General features: G+C 39.7%; 1 protein-coding gene across 3 annotated transcripts; it reads left to right on the top strand.

The window, feature by feature from the left end:
• On the top strand, positions 1 to 27,942 carry LOC133823223 (uncharacterized). 3 transcript variants are annotated; one of them, XM_062255873.1, is made up of 2 exons: positions 1 to 1,430; positions 27,543 to 27,942. In XM_062255873.1, the coding sequence occupies exons 1-2, from the start codon at positions 755 to 757 to the stop codon at positions 27,737 to 27,739; spliced, it is 873 nt and encodes a 290-aa protein (XP_062111857.1). In that variant the 5' UTR covers positions 1 to 754; the 3' UTR covers positions 27,740 to 27,942. The 3 variants fall into 3 exon arrangements, with proteins under 3 accessions (XP_062111857.1, XP_062111859.1, XP_062111858.1); XM_062255875.1 differs by lacking the exon at positions 27,543 to 27,942 and adding an exon at positions 7,178 to 9,318 and having other exon boundaries at positions 14 to 1,430; XM_062255874.1 differs by lacking the exon at positions 27,543 to 27,942 and adding an exon at positions 1,742 to 2,013 and having other exon boundaries at positions 21 to 1,430.
• The last annotated feature ends 36 nt before the right edge of the window (positions 27,943 to 27,978 follow it).

Here is a 27,978-nt window from a genome sequence, read left to right as displayed (position 1 = left end):
GCCTTAGGCCATTATTCAGGTTTATATATTGTAAGTTCTCCTCTATTGTAAACACAGTTTTTCATTCTCAATATAATTTCTGTTTCACTTTCTCTTCCGCATTATGGTATCAGAGTAGGAAAGTTAAGCTTTCCATCGATCCATAGACCAACCTCCCGTTCAGCCGTGTCTTCCTCTCCGGCAAAGCGGCACATTCCGTTTCGTTTGCTTCTGCAATTTCCTCTGCCCGAGTGCCATGTCTACTGGTTCAAGATCTCAAACAACATCTCAAGACAGTGATAGGGATTCATCTTCATCAGCTGACTCTCAAGTTCCAGTCATCTCTAACAATTTGAAATCTAAGAACAATAACAATTCTTAGTCTTTACATTCAAGAACCCAGATTGAAGACCCGTCTGACCCCTATTTCTTTCATCATGCTGATAACCCAGGTAACGTTTTAGTCTCTCAGCCTTTAACTGGCCAAGACAACTATGCCTCTTGGAGCAGGGCTTTGACACTTTCAATCTCTATAAAGAACAAACTGGGATTCCTTGATGGTTCGATTTCTAAACCCTCTCCTTCAGACTCAATTTTGTACAATGATTGGATCCGTAACAATAATATTGTTATTTCTTGGATCCTTAACTCTGTTTCTAAAGAAATCTCTGCAAGTATTTTGTATGTTGAGTCAGCTGTAGAGATTTGGAATGACCTTAGGGTCAGATTTCATCAAAGAAATGGATCCCATATCTTCAATCTGAGGAAAGAATTGATGAATCTCAAGCAAGATGTTCAAACAAACAGCATATACTATATACGGCTCAAGACAATTTGGGAAAACCTTTCAAATTACAGACCATCATGTACCTACAACAACTGTACATGTGGAGGGGTTAAAAATCTCCAAGAACACTATCACATGGAATATATCATGTCCTTTCTCATGGGGCTCAATGATACTTACTCACAAGTTCGTGGAAACATATTGCTCATGGACCCCTTACCTGAAATCAGTAGAGTTTTTCATCTTGTGACTCAAGAAGAAAATCATAGAGGTCTCTCCACTGCTGCTGATCCTACACCACCAATGTCCTTTGCCCTTCGCAGAGACAAATCCTCTTCTCAAAGATCGGATTCTACCTCATCCAAGACTTATCCTCCTCGCAAAAATAGGCCATTTTGTTCTCATTGTAATGTCCTTGGCCATAAAATTGAGAAATGCTATAAACTCCATGGTTATCCACCCGGATACAACAAACCAAAACAGCCCAAAGAAGCTGCTGCAAATCATTTCCAGACCAATGTTGATACTCCAACACAAGCAAATGACAGCAACACTCTTCTTCCTCAGTTGACAAACACTCAATATCAACAGCTGCTCAATCTTTTGGCTAATCAACAATCTGGTATGCCTACTTCGGATCCTAGTTCTTCCAAAGCTAAAACAGGTATTATCTTAACTACTAACTCCACTCCTAGTCTAGTTGAGTCATGGATATTAGACTCTGGAGCAACAAAACATATATGCTCCAATATCAAATTATTTCAATTCCTTTGTCCTATCCCAGCAACTAAACTTATATTGCCAAATCATGACACTTTACTGGTACATCACAGTGGTTCAATTGTTGTCACACAATCTTTAATACTTAGAGATGTTCTATTTGTTCCTTCTTTTAAATACAATATCCTCTCGGTTAGCTCTTTAACAACACTTGGAATCTCAATTAATTTCCATTCTAACTATTTTTATATCTAGGACAATGCCAACAAGAAGATGATTGGCAGCGGTAGCTCCAAGAATGGATTGTACCTATTGGACAATGCATCTTGTCACTCTCATGTTCTTGTTGTTTCAGCAAAAACTTGGCACTCACGATTAGGACATTTATCCACTAAGTATTTGAATTTTCTCAAACCAAATTTACATTGCAACACTTCTCACTTACACAAGACTTCTCCATGTTATATCTGTCCTATGGCAAAACAATATAAATTTCCTTTTTCAAATAATAATCACTTTGCTGGTCATATTTTTTATCTTGTTCACTGTGATATTTGGGGCCTTTATCATATTCCATCTCATTCTAATTTTAGATATTTTCTCACTTTGGTTGATGATTGTTCTAGGTTCACTTGGATTTATCTCTTAAAACAAAAATCTGATGTTTTGACTATTATTCCTCAATTTTTAAATCTTATTCAGACACAATTTAATTGTATTTTCATGTGTTTTAGATCTGATAATGCACCAAAATTGATTTTTAAAGATCTTTTCTCTCAAAAAGGAATTCTACATCAATTTACTTGTGTAGAAACATCGAAGCAAAATGTTATTGTAAAGAGAAAGCATCAACATTTATTAAATGTAGCACGTGCCCTCTATTTTCAAGCCAATCTTCCAAAAAAAATTTGGACAGATTATATCCTCACTGCTGCTTATATTATTAATAGAATTCCTACACCTAACCTAAAACACAAGACACCATATGAACTATTGTATGATAAATTACTTGAGTATGAGAATTTTCGAAATTTTGGATGTTTGGCATTTGCATCTACTTTGATAGCTCACAGAACAAAGTTTGAATCAAGAGCTCGTACTTGTGTGTTCATGGGTTATCCTCAAGATATTAAAGGGTGTCGTTTATATGACCTTAATTCTAAGCAATTTTTTGTCTCTAGAAATGTGATCTTTAATGAGCATATTTTTCCTTTTAAAAAATTAAATGCTTCCAATTTCGAATATGATCCTTTCAAACAGTTAGTTTTGCATTCTCCACTAATATCTCAAACACCAGTAGCTGACTATTTGCCTACTGCACCTACTATTTCTACTTCTAACTCTTCATTGCATATTTTTGATAGTGATGATATAATCCCTTCAGCTACTGAGACTCTACATGGCTACAGAGATAATTATTCTCCTCTTCCTTCCATATCAGCTCCCACACAAAAACCACTTCGCAGATCCACCAGAATTCCTAACCAGCCTTCTTATTTACGTGACTTTGAATGTCACTCAATAATTCAGGACAATTCTACAACCCCTTATCCTATTCAAAACTATATTTCTTACGCTAACTTATCCACCTCTCACAAGGCTCCTATATGTGCAGTTTCTACAAATCATGAGCCTACATCTTATAAACAAGCTAGTCAACACAGTTCATGGGTTCAAGCTATGAATTATGAACTTCAAGCACTCCAAGATAACAACACATGGTCTATAGTTTCATTACCACCTCACAAAACCCATATTGGCTGTCATTGGATATATAAGATCAAATATCACAATAATGGTACTATTGAACGATATAAAGCAAGATTGGTGGCTCAAGGTTATGCTCAACAGGAGGGTTTGGATTTTTTTGACACATTCTCTCCCGTTGCCAAAATGGTCACCCTAATGCTTCTATTGGCCATTTCAACAATCAAACAATGGCACACACTTCAATTAGATATCAATAACGCCTTCCTCAATGGTGATTTAAATAAAGAAGTATATATGTCTGTGCCTAAAGGACTAACTTTATCTAATATTTCCAAGATACCTCTCTTGTATGCAAACTTCATAAGTCCATTTATGGCCTCTGACAATCATCACGACAATGGTACAAGATGCTATCTGATGCTCTCATTGCGGATGGTTTCACTCAATCAAAGGCAGACTATACTTTGTTCACCAAAGGAGCAGATCAATCATTCATCACTTTACTAGTCTATGTTGATGATATTATCATCACCGGACCTAGTCTCACTCAACTACACCAACTCCAGGAGTCTCTTCATAGTCAATTCAAACTCAAGGCTCTTGGGACATTAAAGTATTTCCTCAGATTTGAAATTGCAAGGTCCAAGACTGGTCTCTTTCTATCTCAATGGTAGTACACACTTCAACTATTAAAAGACGCGGGCTATCTAGGCAGTAAACCTACAAAGACTCCAATGGATCCTTAACTCAAACTCAACAATGACCAAGGACAACCCCTTGCTGATCCTTCTAAATATAGAAGATTAATTGGTCGTCTCCTTTATTTGACTCTATCTTGACCAGACATCAGCTACTCGGTTCATTGCCTAAGTCAGTTCATGTCTTCCCTTAGCAATACTCATTTACAAGTCGTTCACCACCTACTTTGTTACTTAAAAGGGTGTCCAGGACAAGGACACCTTTATTCTTTGACTTCTTCACTACATCTACGTGCCTTTTCGGACTCAGATTGGGCATCATGTTCTATCACCAGATGATCTACAATAGGATTCTACATCTTCCTAGGAGACCACTTAGTGTCCTAGCACACAAAGAACCAACCATTTCTAAAAGCTCTGCTGAAGTAGAATACAGAGCACTTGCTGCTACAGCAAGTGAAGTTACTTGGCTGTAATATCTACTACAAGATCTACATGTTTCTTCCTCAACTCCAGCATTTATTTACTGTGATAACAATTCGGCTATCCACATAGCCAATAATCCTACTTTCCATGAGAGGACTAAACATATAGAACTTGATTGTCATTTTATTAGGGACAAGATCAAAAGCTCAGCCATACGACTTATACCAGTCAGCAACAACCTCCAATTACCAGATGCTTTCACCAAACCTTTTCCTTCCACCACTTTATCCTCACACATTAGCAAGATGATTGTACACGTACAGTCCATCTTGAAAGGGGGGGGGGGGGGGGGGGGGGGTATTAGGTTTATTACGATTCTTAGTTTATTTTTGTATCTTTATTTTCTTTTGTAATATTTGTTTGTTTAGTCAGTTAGTTGACTTAGTCTTTTTGTTAGGTTAGTTTTGATCTTTAGCCTTAGGCCATTATTCAAGTTTATATATTGTAAGTTCTCCTCTATTATAAACACGGTTTTTCATTCTCAATATAATTTTTGTTTCACTTTCTCTTCTGCACCAATAACATAATAAGGAACACAAAACAATATCAAGATAGAATGCAGACTTAAGAACTCACATAACAAACACTGACAATGCCTTTCATCTCAGGTGCCCCTCGCCCTATGCTAGAAGTCAATTCTAGAGCTAAACTATCCATCAAGTTAGCACCAACTATCCTCACCAAACTTGCCACTTAAATCATTGTCACCCCACCTCGTCATTGTCGTCCCTGCCAGATGGCGAGAGCAAGAGCATCTAAATTATTACTAGAACCCTAAGTCCACAAACCCAACAACGTCGCCAAATTCTTCAACTCCTGCAGAATCTCACCCCAAGTCTTCGACACAACTTCAAGGAGATCAAAAGGTGTGTGAAGGTACATTGGCTGAAAATGTAGCCCCAACTCTAGGAAAGTTGGTGTCTCTAAAACGTATAGCCCACCAATTAAAGACAATAGAGAGGAGACGAAAGAGTTTGACGAAGACATAATTTTTATTTTTTTTAATTTAAAAAATAATTTTTTTAAAACAAAATACTTTTAAAATATAAAATCTAATTATTTAACAAATTTAAGAGAAATTTAGCCATATTGATTTTTTTTTCAAAATTCAAGTTCATAGTACTATTTGGCCTTGTTTGTATAGTCAGATTGGAGTGGTTAGTAATTGTAACGACCCAAATTTGTTAATAAGGCTTAAGGGCCTTGATTAGTGTGTCGGGAGGAAATAACTGGATTATATGTGATTTAATAATTTAAGAGCATGTTATATGATTATTTGAATATCTGTGATGCATGACTATGTGTATTAGTATGCATGTCGGCCCTGACTAGGTTAGAAGGGCATAATCATAATTTTGGCCCGTTGAGGGCATAATTGTATATATATTTGATAAATTGTTGAGACCACATTATTATGTGGATATATTTGTAATTTGTGATTCGAGACGATCCTAGTGAGCAGTTTAGCGAAAAAGTCATGGCGAGGATTTATACCAGGTTCGGGGCGAGCCTAGGGGTATTTCTGGGAATTTAGAGAATATATTGGAGTCTATTTTGATAATGAGGAATATAATTGGTGATTAGTTAGGTGTCGGGAAGTAAGCGGTAAATATTAGAGACACTCGAGTAATTAGCGGGAATTGGGTGTAATGACCAAAATGCCCCTAGGTTGATTAAAGGCTTAGGAATAAAGGGAGGGAAAATTGGTCATTTGGTTTATAAGGGATAAGTATTATTAAGTTTTATACTTAGTGGATTGTGTAGAAAGAGCTGGAAGTCTGAAGGAAAAGGAAGAAAAGGAAAAGAAAGGGGAATTGGAAGTCTTTCTCTCTCTCCCATTTGGTTGGAGGTCTCTTCTCCATTTCTTGAGGTTTCTTGGAGCTAAAACTCAAGAAGAGTCTAGGCAGGAGCTTGAGGCTTTGGTCTGGTTTGAGGAATTGACAGGGGATACTCATCATTTGAGGTAAGGTTCAAAGTAGCTTTTCAGTCTCTAGTTCTGGGTATTGTTGTGGATTTTGAGTTGGGTTTTGATGGGGAATTCTAGGGGATTGAGGCTGAAGCTTTGAGGAGGTGAAGGCTAAGCTAGTGTGGAGAATAACCTAGGTTAGGCTCATCCATCAAAGGTAAGGAATTCTATTTCAAGTTATGTGGTTTCAGTTGTTGTTTTTCTTGAGTTTCTGAGCTTTAGGTCCAGCTATGGTGATTTTCTTGATTTGGGGTGCACGTGATTGAATTTTGTGTGGTTCGGACTTATGGGGTGAGTTGAGGATGTTGGGAGGCTTGCTTTGAAGTTTGGTTGAGGTTTGGTTGAGTTTTGAGTAGGTTTGGCTCGGGAAAATTCGAAGGAGAAAATGTTGTGCAAGGTTGTGCTGTGACTAGCGCTACAGCGCTAGTCACTGGGCACTGTAGCGCTAGGCTATGTTGTCTGGGACGTTTTAGGCTCTATTTGTAGTGCTCCCCTTAGAGCGCTGTAGTGCTACCCTGTTTCCATATAGGGGTTTTTGAGTTATTTTCAAGGGTTTTGGCCTGGGGGTTCGGGGTTTGATTCCACCACCCCATTTGGTGGAATTAGGGCTTCCCGAGGGCTCAGGATTGGTCCCGAGGCTAGGTTTTGGATTTGAGGTTTGCTGATGATTCTGATCTATGGTTATGACTAGGTGTACACTAGGGCTCGGACGGGATCGTGCTTGAGGATCAAATTGAACAAAGATAGTGATTGTCTGTTGAATGATTATGCTCTGTGATTGTGTTTTCTTGCTGGGCCTTAGCTGACAGGTGCTACGTGGTGCATGTAAAGGCAAAGGCAAGTTGGACCCACCCTAAGATGGAGAGCTGCGGGGCTGAATGTACATAGTCAGTTGTTCGGCCGCCACGGCCGAGGAGTGGAACAGGACGAGAAATGCTTAACTGTCTGTTTTGCCTTAGAATGGCTGATCACTGTATTTAAATCTTGAATCTTTTGTAAATAGTCTTTAACTTATTACTTTTGGGATCCCATGTAAAAAGAAAATGTTTTTTTATAAGAAATGCAGCTTTTGAGAACAAAATCTTTTAACCCTAGTTCAACTATAGTTTCAGTAACACATTTTGAATTGAGTGACTTGACTAGCGAGTCTTGCACCTTTATAAACACACAGTGTAACGGTCTTGGCTATCTAGGGTGTTACAACTTGGTATCAGAGCGTCCTAGGTTTATGGGTTCCTGAAGACTGGCTGGACATGTACATTCGCCGCGAAAGACAAGCTCGACTTAGGGTTTGGTAAATTGTGTATACATGACTATATGCTTAAATGATCTGAATGAAATATGACTGTTGATATCTGCTTGATTAATAGGGAGCATGAGATACTAATAGGGCCTGACCCTTGACTATTGCATGATGATATTGAGGATTACTTATCAGCACTGTTATGCATGTGAATGAATATATGGATGAATATTTGGATAAATTGCTATATCTTGATTGCTTGTGAATGTTTGGGGGTTCTAATGGTGGATCATGAAAGGATTATTACCCCATCATCATAGTCTGACTACCGAGTCATTGATTGCAGAGTGACTTGGATAATTATGCGTCCAATAAAATCTACGCGACTAGCCGGCAATAGGTCTAAGACTAGAGATGATGACCAGGGCCAGACCCCTCTGCCAGTCCCTGAGAACTGGCAGCAGCTTATGGCAGACATGCAAGCTCGGCTACAGAGCCAAGATGAACAAATCTGGATTCTGCTGTAGCAGGCTCCATCAGAGAGTGTTGCCTCTATTGTGCCACCCACAGTGGTACCTGTTGTACAGCCAGTGGAGGTTGGGAATAGATGGGAGCCGTTGTATGAGCGGTTCAGGAAACAGCAGCCCCCGATCTTTGAGGGAGGACCTGATCCACTGAAAGTTGAGCAGTGGATGACCATGATTACTACCATTCTGGACTTTATGAGAGTAGAGGGGTATGACAGAGTGGCATGTGCCACATATATGCTGAGAGAGGATGCCCAAATCTGGTGGGAGGTGGCATCACAGACCAGAGATGTTACTGCTTTGACTTGGGAAGGATTCAATGACCTATTCAGTCAGAAGTATTATAATGTTGCCATCAGGGCAGCGAAGGTAAATGAGTTCGTGGGGCTAGTTCAAGGCAGCATGACAGTTACATAATATGCTCTAAAGTTTGATAGACTTGCGAAGTTCGCACCCGACCTTGTGCCTACCGATGCAGCTAGGCAGGACAGATTTATTAGAGGGCTTAATGCTATGAAAGCCCGAGACAACAGTTCCTGGAGGGACAACTTATGCCCAGGATGTAGAGAAGGCTCTTACCGCTGAGGAAGCAGAAAATAAGATATGGAGAGAGAGTGCAGCGAGACGGGAGGGCCGCAGGGCGGTGCCTCCATATTCTAGTTCTGGTAGGGGCAGAGGCCCCAGTGATTTGAAGAGGAAGACCCATGATGATTCAACCATTCCTGATTCTGATAGGAGAGATCGGGGTACTCAGCGTGGCCATCAGGGAGGCGGTGATGCATGGAGGACTTATCCTGAATGCACGAGGTGCAGAAGACGCCATCCGGGCGAGTATCGGGCTAAGGCCTGTTATGTGTGTGGGGTGGTGGGACACCTCAAGAAAGATTGCCCGACAGTGAAGAAAGGAGATGCGGGGAAGGTGGACAGCTTGACTCCAGCTCGAATGTTGACCCTGACGCAAGCAGAGGCCGAGGCTAGCCCCTCGGTAGTGACAGGTCAGCTTTCTAGCGCTGGCTCTCCTTTTACTGTATTGATTGACTCTGGTGCTACACATTCGTTTGTCTCTAGTAAGGTGATTGATAGATTGTGTAGACCTAGTGAGTATTGTACTTCAGGGTTTGGGACTATTTTGCCTACAGGGGAACTGGTTGTAACGCCCTGGATAACCAAGACCAATACACTGTGTATTTGAAATAGTGAAAGACTTGCAAATCAAGCCGTTTAGATAAAACGTGAATCTAATGACACAAATAGGTTAGGTTTAAAAGATTTTGGTTATAAACGAAATCGTTTTCATTAAAATAAGTGTTTGGTACATGGGATCCCAAAACATGGTACAAATAACGTAATTACAGAATTTCTAAACTTTATAAATAGTCACGCCACTCTAATGGCAAAATACACGTTTCAGGTTCTCGTTCCCGCACAAACCCTCGACCGTGGCGGCCGAGCAGCTGACAATGTACACCTCGCCCCCAGAGCTCTCCAACCCATGGTCAACTCGCCTTACCCTTGCCCTTACCTGCACCACGTAGCACCCGTGAGCCAAGGCCCAGCAAGAAAACATAACATTTAAACACAATCACTAATAATATCCAATTATTTCACAAGATATAACCAGGTACTCAACAATACACAACATTCACCCGTTCAATGATAACATTCAACAAGCTAACAATCTGCCATTCAATTAACTAGCATATCATAATAATCATATTAATTGCAATCAAATCACATAATAATTAGGGCCGACAACTTAAGTCGCACCCTCTGTTTAACCCACTGACTCCGGCCCACTTAAACCGAGCTCAGTGCATAATAAGCTGTCCTCGGCTACCAGTGGCCGAGTCGCGCCCTGTGCGCAAGTGTAAACTTCCGCGCTCTTAGGCCGCACGTTTACTATTTACATGGCGTGATACCATCCATTTACAATTCACATGGCATAATGCCATCCTCTTAAAGAGCATACAAAACAGGGAACCCTTAGTCCCAATACAAATCCACAACCGGGTGCAGTTTTCTTACCTTTAATTCCAAGTGCTTTAATTAAGAAAGATGACCCCCGAGCACGATCCTGCCCCTAGCCTAAGCGTACACCTAGTCACAACCATAATAAAGGATTCCATCAACAGTTGTAAAAGGCTTCCGAATAAGGTTCTAATCTCTGAAACATCGAATTCCACCAAACACGGTAGTGGAGTCAATCCCGAGCACCCTAGGTTAAATTTTCATGTTCAAAATGCCAAGGACACAAATTTCCTTAAGGGCCACGGCCCAAGCCCGCCCATGCTGCGGCATGGCCCCAAATAGAGGACAACCTCACCCAGAAATAGACACGGGCCGCAGCTCTACATGCCCTAGGCCACAGCCCGCCCTCCTTCTCCAGCACCCCTCAGCTTCAAAGGGTCGCGGCTCACCAAGAACTATGTCGCGGCCCGACCCCTTCGAACCCAGAAAAACCACCATTTTCAACTCTCAAAACTCACTCAAAACCTCTCATAATCATCCCAATAACACACTCCAACTATCACAAACATTCCTACATGATTTCAGAAGCTTAAGCCAACAGAAACCTAATCTAGAAACCCATCAAAACACCATTTCAATTTCTGAAACCCACACACCCAAGAACTCCAAAGCCAGTCAAGGAAACACTAGAATGCAAACATTAGATCATAAATTCAAGCTTACCTTCACTGAAGATCCAATCCTCCAAGCAATTACTGAGCTAGCACCCAAGCCTTCAGTCTTAATTCAACCTTGAAATTAAGAACCTAAGAACTCTTAGAACTCAGCCTCAAACCACATAATCAATAGGTCAAGAACTGAAATTCAATGCTTACCTTAGTTCCTAGTTAGATTCCTTATCCTCCACTGAATTAATCCTCCAAATCTTCCATTCAAATCCTTGTATTTCAATCTAATCCTCATAATTTTCAGAAGTCTCCTTGAGAGAGAAGAAAAAGGAGAGGGGAGGGTCGGTTCTTGATGTTTCTGCTGCCTTCCTTTGTTTTGTTTTACCTTATTTACTTCACTTAAGTTAATCTCAAAGCTCGGGGTGCCAAAAACGTCCCCGAGGGCAAAATGGTAAAATTCCCCGGTATGCCCACCTGGGCTTCCTAACCTCAAATACATCTCCAATTATTTGTTTCCATAACCCGATAACCCAATTAACCAACTAATATCCCAACTACCCCTTGATTCGCCCCGAGTCAAGTATCGGGTCCCGTTGTGACTTTTCCGCTACCTGCTCCCTAGGATCGCCTCATGTCGAAAGCTGCAAACACACACACACACATATATATATCCACATAATAATGTGGTCTCAACAATTTATCACAAATAATCACGTTTATGCCCTAATGGGCCAAAATTACAATTATGCCCTTAGTAGGGCCCGCATGCCTATCCAAAACTCATAAACATTCATTCTCACACCATTAATTAACACAACCTCCAATTATGCCCTCCTGACACACTAATCAAGGCCCTTAAGCCTTATTAGTAATTTTGGGTCGTTATACTAGTAGTATCTAGGAGGTGGATTAGAGCACTGCCAGTGATAGTTGACGGTAGAAAGTTGTCAGTAGACTTGATTGAGTTGAGTATGGAGGACTTTGATTAGGTATGGATTGGTTGGTTAGGTATGGAGCTACTATTGACTGTAGGAAGAAGATGGTGACTTTTGAGCCAGAGGGCGAGGGTCCCTTTGTTTTTGTGGGAGTGGTGCATGGACCCTGCGTACCCAGGATATCGGTGTTGAGAGCCAGAGATCTGTTACAAGGAGGGGTGTATAGGTTTTCTGGCTAGTGTGGTGGGTACCACCAGGGTTTCGCCAACAGGACCGGAAGAGACCAGATCGGTTTGCGAGTTCTTGGATGTGTTCCCTGAGGACTTGTCGGGGTTGCCGCCGCATAGAGAGATTCAGTTTGTTATTGAGTTGGCGCCAGGGGTAGAGCCAGTGTCGAGGGCACCGTATAGGATGGCACTGGCAGAACTGAAAGAATTAAAGATACAGTTGTAGGAGCTTCTGGATTTGGGGTTCATCAGGCCTAGTTACTCGCCATGGGGTGCTCCAATTTTGTTTGTGGAGAAGAAGGATGGGACTTTGAGATTGTGTATAGACTACAGGGAGTTGAACAAGTTGAATATCAAGAATAAGTACCCCCTACCAAGGATTGATGACTTGTTCGATCAGCTGCAGGGTAAGACGGTGTTCTCAAAGATTGATCTTTGATCTGGTTATCACCAGCTGAGGATCAAGGACGAGGACATACCGAAGACGGCCTTCCGAACGAGGTACGGGCACTATGAGTTTCTAGTCATGTTGTTTGGTTTGACCAATGCCCCAGCAGCCTTCATGGACCTTTTGAGATCCTGGAAAGGATCAGTCAGGTGGCTTACAGGTTGGCCTTGCCACCATCGTTGTCAGGATTCCATGACGTATTCCATGATTCTATGCTCCGGAAGTACGTTTCAGATGCGACCCATGTGTTGAGATATGAAGACTTGGAGTTACAGACAAATTTGGCTTATGAGGATCAACCAGTTCAGATCTTGGATCGGAAAGATAAAGTACTACGGAATAAGATGATTCCTCTTGTTAAGGTATTGTGGAGGAATAGTAAGGTCGAAGTATCGACCTGGGAGCTTGAGACAGCGATGCGGGATCAATATCCCGAGTTATTCAGGTAAATGTCGAGGACGAAATTCTCATTAGGGGGGATAGTTGTAACAACCCAAATTTGCTAATAAGGCTTAAGGGCCATGATTAGTGTGTTGGGAGGGCATAACTGGATTATATGTGATTTAATAATTTAAGAGCATGTTATATGATTATTTGAATATCTGTGATGCATGACTATGTGTATTAGTATGCATGTAGGCCCTGACTAGGTTAGAAGGGCATAATCATAATTTTGGCCCGTTGAGGGCATAATTGTATATATATTTGATAAATTGTCGAGACCACATTATTATGTGGATATATTTGTAATTTGTGATTCGAGGCATCCTAGTGAGCGGTTTAGCGAAAAAGTCATGGCGAGGATTTATAGCCAGCTCGGGGCGAGCCTAGGGGTATTTCTGGGAATTTAGAGAATATATTGGAGTCTATTTTGATAATGAGGAATATAATTGGTGATTAGTTAGGTGTCGGGAAGTAAGCGGTAAATATTAGAGACACTCGAGGAATTAGCGGGAATTGGGTGTAATGACCAAAATGCCCCTAGGTTGATTAAAGGCTTAGGAATAAAGGGAGGGAAAATTGGTCATTTGGTTTATAAGGGATAAGTATTATTAAGTTTTATACTTAGTGGATTGTGTAGAAAGAGCTGGAAGTCTGAAGGAAAAGGAAGAAAAGGAAAAGAAAGGGGAATTGGAAGTCTTTCTCTCTCTCCCATTCGGTTGGAGGTCTCTTCTCCATTTATTGAGGTTTCTTGGAGCTAAAACTCAAGAAGAGTCTAGGCAGGAGCTTGAGGCTAAGGTCTTTGGTCTGGTTTGAGGAATTGACAGGGGATACTCATCATTTGAGGTAAGGTTCAAAGTAGCTTTTCAGTCTCTAGTTCCGGGTATTGTTGTGGATTTTGAGTTGGGTTTTGATGGGGAATTCTAGGGGATTGAGGCTGAAGCTTTGAGGAGGTGAAGGCTAAGCTAGTGTGGAGAATAACCTAGGTTAGGCTCATCCATCAAAGGTAAGGAATTCTAGTTCAAGTTCTGTGGTTTCAGTTGTTGTTTTTCTTGAGTTTCTGAGCTTTAGGTCCAGCTATGGTGATTTTCTTGATTTGGGGTGCACGTGATTGAATTTTGTGTGGTTCAGACTTATGGGGTGAGTTGAGGATGTTGGGAGGCTTGCTTTGAAGTTTGGTTGAGGTTTGGTTGAGTTTTGAGTAGGTTTGGCTCGGGAAAATTCGAAGGAGAAAATGTTGTGCAAGGCTGTGCTGTGACTAGCGCTACAGCGCTAGTCACTGGGCGCTGTAGCGCTAGGCTATGTTGTCTGGGGCGTTTTAGGCTCTATTTGTAGTGCTCCCCTTAGAGCGCTGTAGTGCTACCCTGTTTCCATATAGGGGTTTTTGAGTTATTTTCAAGGGTTTTGGCCTGGGGGTTCGGGGTTTGATTCCACCACCCCATTTGGTGGAATTAGGGCTTCCCGAGGGCTCGGGATTGGTCCCGAGGCTAGGTTTTGGATTTGAGGTTTGGTGATGATTCTGATCTATGGTTGTGACTACGTGTACACTAGGGCTCAGACGGGATTGTGCTTGAGGATCAAATTGAACAAAGCTAGTGAATATAAAAGTAAGAAAACTGCACCCGGTTATGTGTTTGTGATGGGACTAAGAGCTCCCTATATCTGTATGATGTCATAGATGGTATTATTCCATGGGACATGTGATAAACGGCCTAAGGGTGCCGAAAATAATACTTGCGCATAGGGCGCGGCTCGGCCACTGGTAGCTGAGGACAGCTTAACATTCACTGAGCTTGGTTTAAGCAGGCTGGAGTCAATGGGATATATAGAGGGTGCGGCCTAAGGGCGTGAAGCCTAGTTATCATATGTGAATTGATTGATGATCTGGAATGATATACTTGGTATGATGAATACTTAATAACATGAATGCTTAGACTGTTGATTACATGCTTATGCGGTATGAGTTATCTGAATGTCTGTTGAATGATTATGCTCTGTGATTGTGTTTTCTTGCTGGGCCTTGGCTGACGGGTGCTACATGGTGCATGTAAAGGCAAAGGCAAGTTGGACCCACCCTAAGATGGAGAGCTGCGGGGCTGAATGTACATAGTCAGCTGTTCGGCCGCCACGGCCGAGGAGTGGAACAGGACGAGAAATGCTTAACTGTTTGTTTTGCCTTAGAATGGTTGATCACTGTATTTAAATCTTGAATCTTTTTAAACAGTCTTTAACTCATTACTTTTGGGGTCCCATGTAAAAATAAAATGTTTATTTATAAGAAATGCAGCTTTTGAGACCAAAATCTTTTAACCCTAGTTCAACTATAGTTTGAGTAACACATTTTGAATTAAGTGACTTACTAGCGAGTCTTGCACATTTATAAACACACAGTGTAACAGTGTTGACTATCCAGGGCGTTACAGTAATAATCCCTTAGTTTGGGATAATTTACATTATGGTAGGAATGAAAGAAACTAGGATGGAAGGAAAAAAAAGAAGAGGGAAAGAAAAATTTTAAGATGGAAAAGAAAGTTTATTTTCAACATAGTTGTTTGGTAGGAGGAAGAAAAGAAAGTTAATTATTTTACAATTATATTTATACTCTTTTTATTGTTATTTTAAAATTAAATGAGTTTATATTAGTAATTCAACTTCATATTTCCCACTTTTCTCCCCAAAATTGGATTTAAATTTTTTGTGTGGGACCTACCTCTTTTTTCCACTCATTTTTCCCTTTAAACTCTATTTTCTCTTCTACCAAACATACATTTTTTTCTTTCTTTTCACTTCTCACCAAATTTTTCTTTCCTCTCTCTTTTCTCCCTTACCAAACATAGGCTTACTCCAATTAAAAAATTTGGAATAATTTTATCCACCCAATTCCCATCTCCATGTATTTCCATGATAATTAAAAAATTAACATTAAGGTGGCATTCGGTTTCAAAACAAAAATGAAATGGTAATGGTAATAGGAATGGAAAGGAATGTAATTTTAATTCTTTTGTTTGGTTGAGACATTAGAATCAGTAATAGAATAAGGATTATTTTGTTTGGTATAATGTGGAATGGAATAAAATATATATTATTTTAACCAAAATACATTTACTTTATTTTCATAAATAATTTTTAATCAAATAATTTTTTTTTTAATATTAGTTTTTATTATATACCAAATTATCATTTTTATTCTAAATCATAGTTTTTTTTATAAATTATCCTTATATGCAAAAATATTTTATAGAAAAAGTAACAATAAAATATTGTTAACACTTAAAAATTGTACTTTATTGAATAATGAAAGTTTTTATTTTATTAAAAAAGTCATAAAATCTAATTTTATTTTAAATCTTAGTAAGATTTTTATCCCTGAAAAATTAATGTGATGAAGTGACATTTTGAAGTGACACGTGGCAATACATTTATACTAGGTGGCACTTTGATGATCGAATATGTGCCAACCAAAATGAATATGAGGGACTAGAAAATAAGCTACTCAGCATAAACTTATTTGTTTACTACTAATCGGAAAGTTTTCGACCAGTAAGTTCAAAAGGTTGTAAAAATGGATGTCTCCGGTCGGAAACATGTCGACCAATAAGTGCTAAGGTGTCTAGTCAGGAACATCCTCGACCAAGGAATGTTCATAATTGTCGCAGGAACACTTCTCAAATATCCTGAAAGAATAACCTATTTAGTTGTATTTTCAATTTGATTAATATTTTGTATTATGTTATTAATTAAATATAATTGAAACGGGTGATGACTTAATCAAGCCCATGGCTGTAACGCCCTACTAATTCAAGACTGTTACACCGTGTGTTGAAAATAGTGCTTAACTCGTTAAGCGAGTCATTTGGACTTAAAAGTGTAATTAAAGTTAAACAACGGTTTAGGTTGAACTTTTCCTTAAAAATGGTTGAATAGTTACAAGGGATCCCAAACGTTTCTAAATAAAATACAAGTTTATATAAATTACAGACTTAACCGACCTAAGCAGCAAATTTCAACTAATGACTCCTACTCCACAAAATATCTCGACTGTGGTGGTCGGGCTGGCTCAGTATGTACACGCCGCCCCCATAACTCTCCAAATCATGGCTGGTCCAGCTTTTCCTTGCCCTTACCTGCACCACAAAGCACCCATGAGACAAGACTCAGCAAGAAAACTCAAACAAATCATACAGATATCCAGATAAATATTAACGTGTATTGCGTACTCTATAACCACAACTGATTCAAATAGATTTTTCAAACAATATACAACTCATGTCGAGTATATGGATATCGTATCTTCACAATGGCTCTGCCACTATGGCAGCTATCGCATATGCGTTATGCCCCACCACTACGACATACATTACGCATGTAATGTCGATAACGGCCTCCCGATAGAGTGATCAGTACAAATAATTATAACAACATAGATTCATACAAAGCAGACATTTAACTATAACGGATTCATGACACGCTCATTCTCGTGCCCTATAATTAGGCGCACGTCCTACACTCGATGTAAGTTTTAGTTTTCTTACCTCAAGTACTGACCAATAGGGTGAAGTAGCAATGAGCACGATCATTTCCTCTTGAACCTTGCGGTACACCTAGTCACAAAATATTAATGGATATCCATCAAGAACTAAACCAATTAAGAGCTTCAAGATCGAGTCCTAGCCCCCGCAACTCCCGATTCCACTAAACCGGGTAGTGGATTCGTTCCCGAGCCCTTAGGTTTGGGTTCCCACAACCCAAAACCTATTTTGGCCGGGTCATGGCGCGCCTCTAGGCAGAGAGCCTTGAACCACAAAGGCACATGACACGCGCCACTGCGCAGCCTACCAGGCACCAAGGCAGTTCAGAGGAACCCCCAGCGCCTCTAAGTTCATGCGGGCCACGACGCTCCAAGAACAGCGCCGCGATGCAACTCCATGAACCCAGAAATTATGCGATTCTAGAAATCCAAAACAGACCAAAACTCATCCCAAACAAAACTTCAATCACTTACGAGCCTAAACCAACCACATATCAATAATATAACCCATCATCACCTTAAAAACAACATTACAGTACTCCAAAACCTAATAAAACCCCAAAAGCCAGAAATTGTGAAACACCTTAAGAACACCTAAAAACTTCAAGAAAAGTTTCAGCAATTACGTTGTCTATGGAAATTTCGTAATCCCCCAACTCTTGCTGAGCCTTGCTAGCTCTTAATCTCCCCAAGAGAGTCCAAATTCCTCAAGCAATCTAAGAAACCTTCAAGCTTGGGTCACTACTCCAAGTGAGAGTGAGGGAGAGAGTAACGTGCAAAGCCAAAACCCCTCAGTCAAGGTTATATCCCCTCAAGTTATGTGGTCAAAAGACCATAATACCCATATCACAATATATTACAAAGGTTAAGCCCAAGGGCAAAGTATTCATTTTGCCCTAATTTCTCATTAACCATAAATTCTCAATTAAATCAACTAATCTTCCAAATACACCTATTTTCTCCAAATACCTCCCATACCCCAATAATTCTCAGTAATTCACCAAATTATTAAAATACCCCTAGGCTCACTCCAAGCCAGGTATTAATCCCCGTTGTGACTTTTCCTCTACATTGCCCAAAAGGATCGCCTCGTGCCGAATATCTCAAATATATCCACATAATAATGTGGTCCCACTCATAAAACATGTATAATTACAGATATACCCTCAGCGGGTCAAAATTACGAAAATGCACTTTTTAACATAAACAGGCCTATAAGCACATGTAATACACTTAAGCATGCATGAGCAGTCATATCATAATATAACTCATAAAATTCACACATATAATCATAATTAAATCATATTAACACATAAGCATCAAATTATGCCTTCTTAGCATAGTAATCGAGGCATTGGGCCTTATTAGCAAATTTGGGACGTTACAACTATCCCCTCCTTATAAAAATTTTGTCCTCAAAATTTACATGAACAACTCAGGATATTGATCCCTCGTGTCTAATTCTAATTCCCAGGTCACCTCCTAGCCTTGATGTTCCTCCATAACACTTTAACCAAGGTTATAGTCTTGTTCCTCAATATTGTATCCTTTCTATCTAAGATCTATATTGGATGCTCTTCATAGGACAAGGTTGTTTGTAGCTCCAAATCCTCATAACTCAATACATGAGTTGCATCTGATACATACTTCCAGAGCATCGATATATGAAACACATTGTGAGCTCCTAACAATGCCGAAGGTAAAGCCAACCTGTAGGCTACCTGACCAATCATCTCCATGATCTCGAAAGGTCCTACAAATCTAGGGCTCAGCTTGCCCTTCTTCCCAAACACTTTTACCCATTTCAGCGGTGAAACTCTAAGGAAGACATAGTCTCCCACTTGGAACTCCACGTCTTTGCACTTCGGATCTGAATAACTTTTCTGTCTACTCTGTGACGTGAGCATTTGAGCTCTAATCTTTTCAATGTCCTCATTAGTCCTCTAGACTGCTTCAGAACCTAAGTATTTTCTCTCACCCATTTCATCCCAATGAATGGGTGATCTGCACCTCCTACCATACAACATCTCATATGGAGCCACCCCAATGGCCGTCTGATAGTTGTTGTAGGAAAACTCTAGCAGAGGAAAATATTTACTTTGGGACCCTTCAAATTCCAAAACACATGCCCACAACATGTCTTCAAGTTTTTTAATCGTCTTCTTAGACTAACCATCTGTCTGAGGATGGTAAGTTGTACTAAATTTCAACTGGGTCCCCATAGTTTTCTGAAGACTTTCCCAAAACTTGGAAGTAAAGATGGGGTCTTGATATGACACGATAGACCTAGGAGCCCCATGGAGGCATACTATCTCTTTCAGATAAAAATCATCATACTGATCCACTGTAAAGTTTGTCCTTACTGACAAAAAAAAGGCTGATTTAGTATACTGTTCCACAATCATCCACATTGAATCATGCTGACCCACTGTCCTGGGCAATCCAACCACAAAGTCCATAGTGACGTCCTCCCATTTCCATTCAGGGATAGCCAAAGGCTTTGTAGTAACCTTGCTGGTCTCTAGTGTTCAGCCTTGACTTTCTGACATGTCAGGCACTTAGCCACATACTCAGTCACATCATTCTTCATCTCAGGCCACCAATATCGTGGGTGTTTGGTATGGGGTAAAGTAAAGGTGGGAATGGGAATCTACATCCCTTCCCATGTTTGGTTCAAATTTTAAGGGGGTAAAGTTAATAATTTGTTTGGGCCCCACATGTATTTTAAGGGTAAAGTAAACCCTTTTGTACACAAGAGTTTAATATTACCTCCATCCTAAGTCCCTCTACACTTTCCAAAGCAACTTAACTACTCAAAACAAACACCCCCATAGGGTTTTCAGGTCCTGGTACATCTTCGTGGTGTCTGGATGCAATGGATACAGTGTAGTATGAGACTCATCCAGAATTTCTCGTCTGATAGCAGAGTCCAACGGAACACAAATTCGCTCCTTATACCTCAACAATCTCATTTCTGAAACAGTATAGTCCTTAGCCACTCCTGCTAGGACGTCCCCTCTATGCCTCATCAATTGAGGATCATTCAGCTAGCCCTCATTTATCCTCTCCAAAAGAGTAGATTGTAAGGTAATGTTGGCTAACTAACCCACCACCAACTCTATCCCTACTCTAGTCATATCCTCTACCAACTCCTTCAATATTTGCTTCAAACTGAATAATTTTCCCAGACATCTCCGGCTCAAGGCATCTGCCACCACGTTGGCTTTCCTTGGGTGGTAAAGAATCTCACAGTCATAATCCTTCACCAACTCCAGCCAACGCCTCTGTCTCATGTTTAGATCCTTTTGGCTAAAGAAATACATTAAGCGTTTGTGGTCAGTGTATATCTCACACATTTCCCTATAAAGATAGTGTTGCCATACCTTCAATGCAAAGACTACTGCTACTACCTCCAGTTCATGCGTAGGGTATCGTTGTTCATATTATTTCAACTGTCGTGATGCATAAGCGATCACCTTCCCTGCCTACATAAGAACACAACCTAACCCCTGCCTTGAAGCAAATCAGTAAACCACAAACTTTTCCTGATCTGATGGAAGACTCAGTACTGGAGTTGTAATCAATCGTCGCTTCAACTCTTGGAAGCTATTCTCACATTTGTCTGACCATACAAACTTCTTATTCTTGCGTGTCAACTCTGTCAGTGGTGTAGCAATCCTTGAGATCCCTTCTACAAAGCGTCGGTAGTATCCCGCCAATCCAAGGAAACTTCTGATCTCTGGGGCACTTCTAGGCCTTGGCCAATCTCTCACTACCTTAATCTTGGTCGAATCAACCTTAATTCCATCCTTGCTAACAATGTGACCAAGGAAGGTCACATGAGGTAACCAGAACTCACATTTCTTGAACTTGGCATACAACATGTGCTCCATGCTGCTCGTGTTTTGTGACTGTCTAAGAGTAGACCAGGATGTCATCGATGAAGACAATCACAAACTTGTCCAAGTAGTCTTTGAACACCCTATTCATTAGATTCATGAATGTTTTCAGGGTATTGGTCAGTCCAAACGACATGACCAAAAGCTCATAATGTCCATATATCGTGTGAAATTCCATCTTCGGAATATCCTCATCTTTAATCCTCAGCTGGTGATAACCAGATTGAATATTGATCTTTGAGAATATTGTCCTACCCTGCAACTGGTCAAACATGTCATCAATCCTTGATAGCGAGTACTTGTTCTTGATAGTCAGCTTGTTCAACTCCCTTTAGTCAATACACATCCTCAATGTCCTATCTTTCTTCTTAACAAACAACACTAGCGCACCCCAGGGTTAGAAGCTGGGTCCAATGAATCCCAAATTTAGTAACTCTTGTAACTATACCTTCAACTCGTTCAACTCTGTCAGAGCCATTCTGTGTGGTGCTCTGGATACTGGTTCTGTCACTGGTGCCAACTCTAAAACAAACTCAATCTCTCGCTGCGATGGTAACCCCGGTAGGTCCTCTAGGAATACAGCCAAAAACTCACAGACCAACCTGGTGTCTGTCGGCCCTATTGGCACATCCCTGGTGGTATCCACTACGCTCGCTAGGAATCCTATGCAACCTCCTTGCAATAGGTCTCTAGCCTTCAGTGTCGAGATCATAGGAATGTGAGGCCTGCTCGCAGCACCTACAAACACAAATGGGTCCTCTCCCTCAGGCTCAAAGGTCACCATCCTCCTTTTAAAATTTATAGTTGCCTCATACTTGGCTAACCAACCCATGCCCAGAATCATATCAAAGTCCTCCATAGCTAGCTCACAGTGGGTCTGGCCCTCCCTCAAAAGTAGAAGGGTGTTGCTTCTTGAACCACTCATAAACAAGCTCCCATCTACTCAGAACTTCTGGCTGTCTCAAAACTTGTACCCCCGCAGGTGGCAGAACCGGTGCAGCGTTCCTTGATGGAACCTGTTGTCTCAGAATTCTGATCTCATCCTCCTATCTCTGTAATCTGGCTTGCATTTCAGCAAACATATGTTGCTAGTTCTCAGGAGCTGATGGAGGATTCTGACCCTGATTATCATCTCTATCTCGGATTTCAGCGCCGGCATAACTCTCCAAGTATATCTGCAATCAACAACTCGGCTCATCAGGCAATGATAGCAGATTCCACAATTTCCCCACAGTACACAAGCAAACCAATAAGCAACACTCACCAACATAATGCTAACTGGCATTTCACATGCATCAACAACATTAACAAGCATACACTCTCATATTCACCTAGTATTCAAGGGCCAGTCCCTATCAGTATAACTCATGTTCCCTAATCAAGCATGCAGATAAGGCATATATACTTCATTTAAGCAATTAAGCACATAATCATATCATTATTTAGCAAACCTTGAGTCGAGCTTATCTTTAGTGGCGAGTGTACATGCCCAGTCAATCTTCAGGAACTAATAAACCTTGGAAGCTTTGATACCAAATTGTAATGCCCTACTAATCCAAGACCATTACACTGTGTGTTAAAAATAGTGCTTAACTCGTTAAGCGGGTCATTGTGACTTAAAAGTGTAATTAAGGTTAAATGAAAATTAGGTATTAAAAAATTTTGGTTAATAAGTTGAACTTTTCCTTAAAAAGGGTTGAATAGTTACAAGGGATCCCAAAAGTTTCTAAATAAAATACAAGTTTATCAAAATTACAGACTTAGCCAACCTAAGCGGCAAATTTCAACTAATGACTCGTATTCCTCAAAATATCTCGATAATGGCGGCCGAGCAGGCTGAGTATGTATATGCCACCCCTACAGCTCTCCAACTCATGGTTGGTTCAACTTTCATTTTCCCTTACCTACACCACGAAGCACCCGTGAAACAAGGCTTAGCAAGAAAACTCAAACAAATTGTACAGATGTCCAGATGAACATTAACATGTATTGCGTACTCTATAACCAAACCTGGTTCACATAGATTTTCCAAACAATATATGACTCATGCCGAGTAGATGGACATCGCATCTTCACAATGGCCCTGCCACTATGGCATACATTCGCATGTATTGTCGATAACGGCCTCCCGACCGAGCGATCAGTACAAACAGTTATAACAACATAGATTTATACAAAGCAGACCTTTAACTATAACAGATTCATGACACGGTCATTCCCGTGCCCTATAATTGGGGCTCACACCCTCCACTCGGTGCAAGTGTTGATTTTCTTACCTCAAGTCCTAAGTGATAGGGTGAAGCAGCAACGAGCACGATCATTTCCTCTTGAGCCTTGTGATACCCTAATAACAATATATTAATAGATATCCATCAAGAACTAAACCAATTAAGAGATTCAAGATCGATTCCTAGCCCTCGGGACTCTAGATTCCACTAAACCAGGTAGTGGAATCGTTCCCGAGCCCTTAGGTTTGGGTTCCCAATACCTGTTTTGGCCATTTTCCCCAATTAGGCCTCGGCCTGCCCCTGAAAGACCACAGCGTGCCTCTAGGCAGAGAGCCCCGAACCACAAAGGCACAGGACACATGTCGTGGCGAAACCTACCAGGCGCCAAGGCGATTCAGAGGAACCCCCAGCGCCTCTGAGTTCATGTGGGTCGCGGCGCTCCAATAACAGTGTCGCAGTGCAACCCATAAATTCTGCGATTTTAGAAATCTCAAACCGACAAAAACTCCTCCCAAACACAATTTCAATAACTTACGAGCCTAAACCCGACCACAGATCAGTAATACAACCCATCATCACCTTAAAAACAATATTATAATACTCCAAAACCTAATAAAACCCCAAAATCCATAAATTGTCAAACACCTTAAGAACACCTAAACAGTTCAAGAAAAGTTTTAGCAATTACATTGTCTATAGAAATTTTGAAATCCCCTAGCTCTTAATCTCCCCAAGAGAGTCCAAATTCCTGAAGCAATCTCAGAAACCTTCAAGCTTGGGTCACTTTCTAGCTTGTGCCCTTAACCAAATTGACAGAAACTCCAAGTGAGAGTGAGGGAGTGACTAGCGTGCAAAGCCAAAACCCCTCAGCCAAGGTTAAGCCCCAGGGCAAAGTAGTCATTTTGCCCTAATTTCTCATTAACCTCAAATTTTACCGTAAATTCCCAATTAAATCCACTAATCTTCCAAATACACCTATTTCCTCCAAATACCTCTCATACCCCAATAATTCTCTGTAGTTCATCAAATTACTATAATACCCCTAGGCTCACTCCGAGTCGGGTATTAATCTCCGTCGTGACTTTTCCACTACATTGCCCAAAAAGATCATCTCGTGTTGAATATCTCAAATATATCCACATAATAATGTGGTCCCAATCATAAAATATGTATCATTACAGATATATTATCAACAAGTCAAAATTACGAAAATGTCATTTTTAACAGAAACGGGCCTATAAGCACATTTAATGCACTTGAGCATGCATGAGTAGTTATATCATAATAAAAATCATAAAATTCACATATATTATCACAATTAAATCATATTAACATATAAACATCAAATTATGTCGTCCTGGCACAGTAATCAAGGCATTGAGCCTTATTAGCAAATTAGGGACGTTATAATGGCCCGTCTTGTATGATCTATGAGCCTATACATAAAAGGCTCATGGCTTCATTTTGGAAGACTTTGGATTGAAACTGTACTCTATGGAGAAACTCTGTTGAAATATTCTCTGACTTGCACTTGAGAAACTCAGTTGGCTAAGGTTCATATGATCTTAAGTGTAGGTTGGCATATATAAAAACACTAAGTGGAATAGACTATTACCAACTCTTGGGGATGGACCATTGTAAAACTCTTATGATGTTTATTTTTTATTCAACTCTATTTTATTTTCTATCGTTTTTTGTGTCTACTCGTCGTTGGACAAAACAGTGGTCAACAAAGATACATATATCAATTTTAATAATTTGTAATTGATGTTATATTTTAAATAATTTAATATTTTAACCAGATTTTAAAAAAATATTATATACACGTATATAATTTGAGCATATAATATGTATACTATTTTTCTTGTTTAAAATATATAAATTCAAAAGTTATATATACACACAAATTTGTAGGAAAAAAAAGATATAATACCATTTCAAGTTTAATGTATGTATGTATATAACTTTATCATCACATTTCATAAAAAAAATTATAATATATATTTATATGAAAGAATAACTTATTTCAAATATAATAAAAATGATGTAATAATAAATAAAAGGTCATAATGTAATTAATATAAGAATCACATTTTTTTAATATATTATAAAAATTATATAATAATGTAAAGGATGGGATGGAACTATTTTTCCACCCAATTTTGAATGTAATAACAATTCCATCAAAATGTTTAATAATAATTCCATTGGAAAACCTTTTCCCATTTGAATTTACCAACCAAATAATGGAATGAAATAAAAAGGTGTTCCATTCCATTGCATTCCCTCAAATCAAACACTACCTAAATGTTATATTTAGCTAAAGAATAATTAGCATTTTTACCCCCGCCCCCCCAAACTTATGACACTACCAGATCATACCCCCTAAAATATACGACTTGTTAAAAATTCACCCTAAACTTTCCATTTACAGAAACATAGTGTTTACCATAAAAAGATTCTTCTGATGACGTGGCAAAATCAGTATGCACGTGGGATGTGCGTGACTATTTAAGTGGGTACGTTCTGGTCGACCATCGATCAGAATAGAATTCACTCGGCAGAAGGCATATTTTATGGGCAACCAGGCTGGTCGCAGTATATCAGATACTTTCTATAGATATGTATTCTCGCATTTATGTGATAATTGTAATTTCCATTATTATTTTAGATATACTTGTATTAAATGTAATCAAGGCCCACCGGCCCATAAGAAGATCCTTGAGCCTATAAATAGGACTAAAAGGGTTCATTTGAAGGATCTTTGGGATTTGGGGAGAGAGAACTATTGTTTTTACGCAATACCTTGTATCTTTTGTTGAGCTTGTGAAACTCAGTCAACCCTAGTTTGATGATCGCAAGTTTTCATACATTCATAAGAACACTAAGTGGACGTAAGTCATTACCTTCTCTGGGGCCGAATCACTATAAATCTTTGTGTCATTTATCTTTTTGTCTTGAATTCATCTCATTTCTATCGTTTTACTTGACTCTATGTCGTTGATCAAATCCCAGGGTCAACACATAGTCATTTTTTTAGCTTTTGTTCCATTTTTCTGTTTGAACTCTGATGTGGCATTGCCACGTAAATTCTGTGTAGAAAAAACAAAACATGCTTGCCCCCCTGAACTTTGAATACTACGAAATTGAGCCCCTTTTATTAAAAAATAATTTAAAATTAAAAAAATCTATTTTTTTATTAATTCTTATAAAAAAAAATAATTCAAATATTATTTGAAATCTTAAAAAATTAAATAAAAGTCATTTATACTCTAATAAAATCTTTAATTCACTCTAGATTAAAAAAAAACAAATATCTAACAAATATGAATGAAATAAACAAATAAATATCAAATTAAAATTCACTCTAGATATTAAAAAATTAAATATGAATGAAATAAACAAATTAAATATAAATAAAAGGGAATTTTTCAAAAATATGGCTTTTATGCCATCATTGTGCAAAAATATGGGGATTATACTTTTGTTAATTTGTATGGGAAAATTTATTAAAAAAAAAAACAAACTATGAGATACACAATTACAACTAGCTAAATATGGAAACTAAATTTAAAACCAAAACACATCAGCCAAACAGGAGTACTATTGTAAAATTAGCACTCCACTTCTCTCTCACAAACCTCAGCCACACAAGCCCTTTCTCTCTCCAAAACCTAGCTGCACCATCCCCTCCAGCTTCAGCCAGTGCAATCCCCTCCAGCTCCGGCAACCCCATCCAGCAGCAACAACCCTTCGTTCGAGACCCCAGCTCCGCCCGAGCCCTACCATCTGAACCCAAATGCGAATTTGCACCTCCTCCGCGACGTAACTCCGAGCCCATCCCCACGACAACCCACACCTAGACATGAACCACCCTCCTCATCTCCATCTCCGTCGTCAATCCCAAGATCCATCGCCACCCCTCTGCAGCCCGACCCCGAACCCAGTACTCCAAGCCGAGAACTAAGAACATGAAATCTCCACCCTAGCCTCGTTGCACCCAGGCGAGTCTCAGCCCCGACCGCCAGCCATTTTCATATTTGAATTTTTTTTTCAAATCTGAATATATTTTTCTATTTTCAAGGTGATGCAAGAAGGTGGTCGGAGTGGAGGGTCGATAATGAGAGGCAGGCGGCAGCTAGGGTTCTTGATGAGGGAAGAGAAGAAGATGGGAGAGAAAGAAAGGGGGTGAATCTGTTTTTTGTTTTCCTTTCTATTTTTAGGTTTGTGGTAACTGGTTACATTCCCGTTATTTGTGTGTATATTTCTGGAGCTAACTAGTTACCAACCTGTTCTTTGTGTGTATATTTATGGGGTAACTAGTTACCTTCACGTTCTGATGTATGTGTATATTTCTGGTTTCTTTATGATAACTGGTTACCTATATTACTAAAATCATAGCTACTTCTTCTTCTTTTTTTAATGAAGTGTTCTTCCACATTTTCCTTCAAATTTAATGTTTTTTTTTCATATTTAATATGAGTAACTCGTCACCCCTCTTATGGTATCTGGTTACCCCT

This window comes from Humulus lupulus, chromosome 3, assembly GCF_963169125.1.
Source record: "Humulus lupulus chromosome 3, drHumLupu1.1, whole genome shotgun sequence".
Lineage (NCBI taxonomy): Eukaryota > Viridiplantae > Streptophyta > Magnoliopsida > Rosales > Cannabaceae > Humulus > Humulus lupulus.
This window is presented reverse-complemented; position numbering and strand designations above follow the sequence as displayed.

Bases quoted from the DNA above. Each gene is read 5' to 3' on its own strand.
- LOC133823223 (XM_062255873.1), top strand. From the start codon at position 755: ATGAATCTCAAGCAAGATGTTCAAACAAACAGCATATACTATATACGG. The intron at 1,431-27,542 runs GTATTATCTTAA...TCTATTTTCAAG, and splicing joins TTCTTCCAAAGCTAAAACAG to GTGATGCAAGAAGGTGGTCG.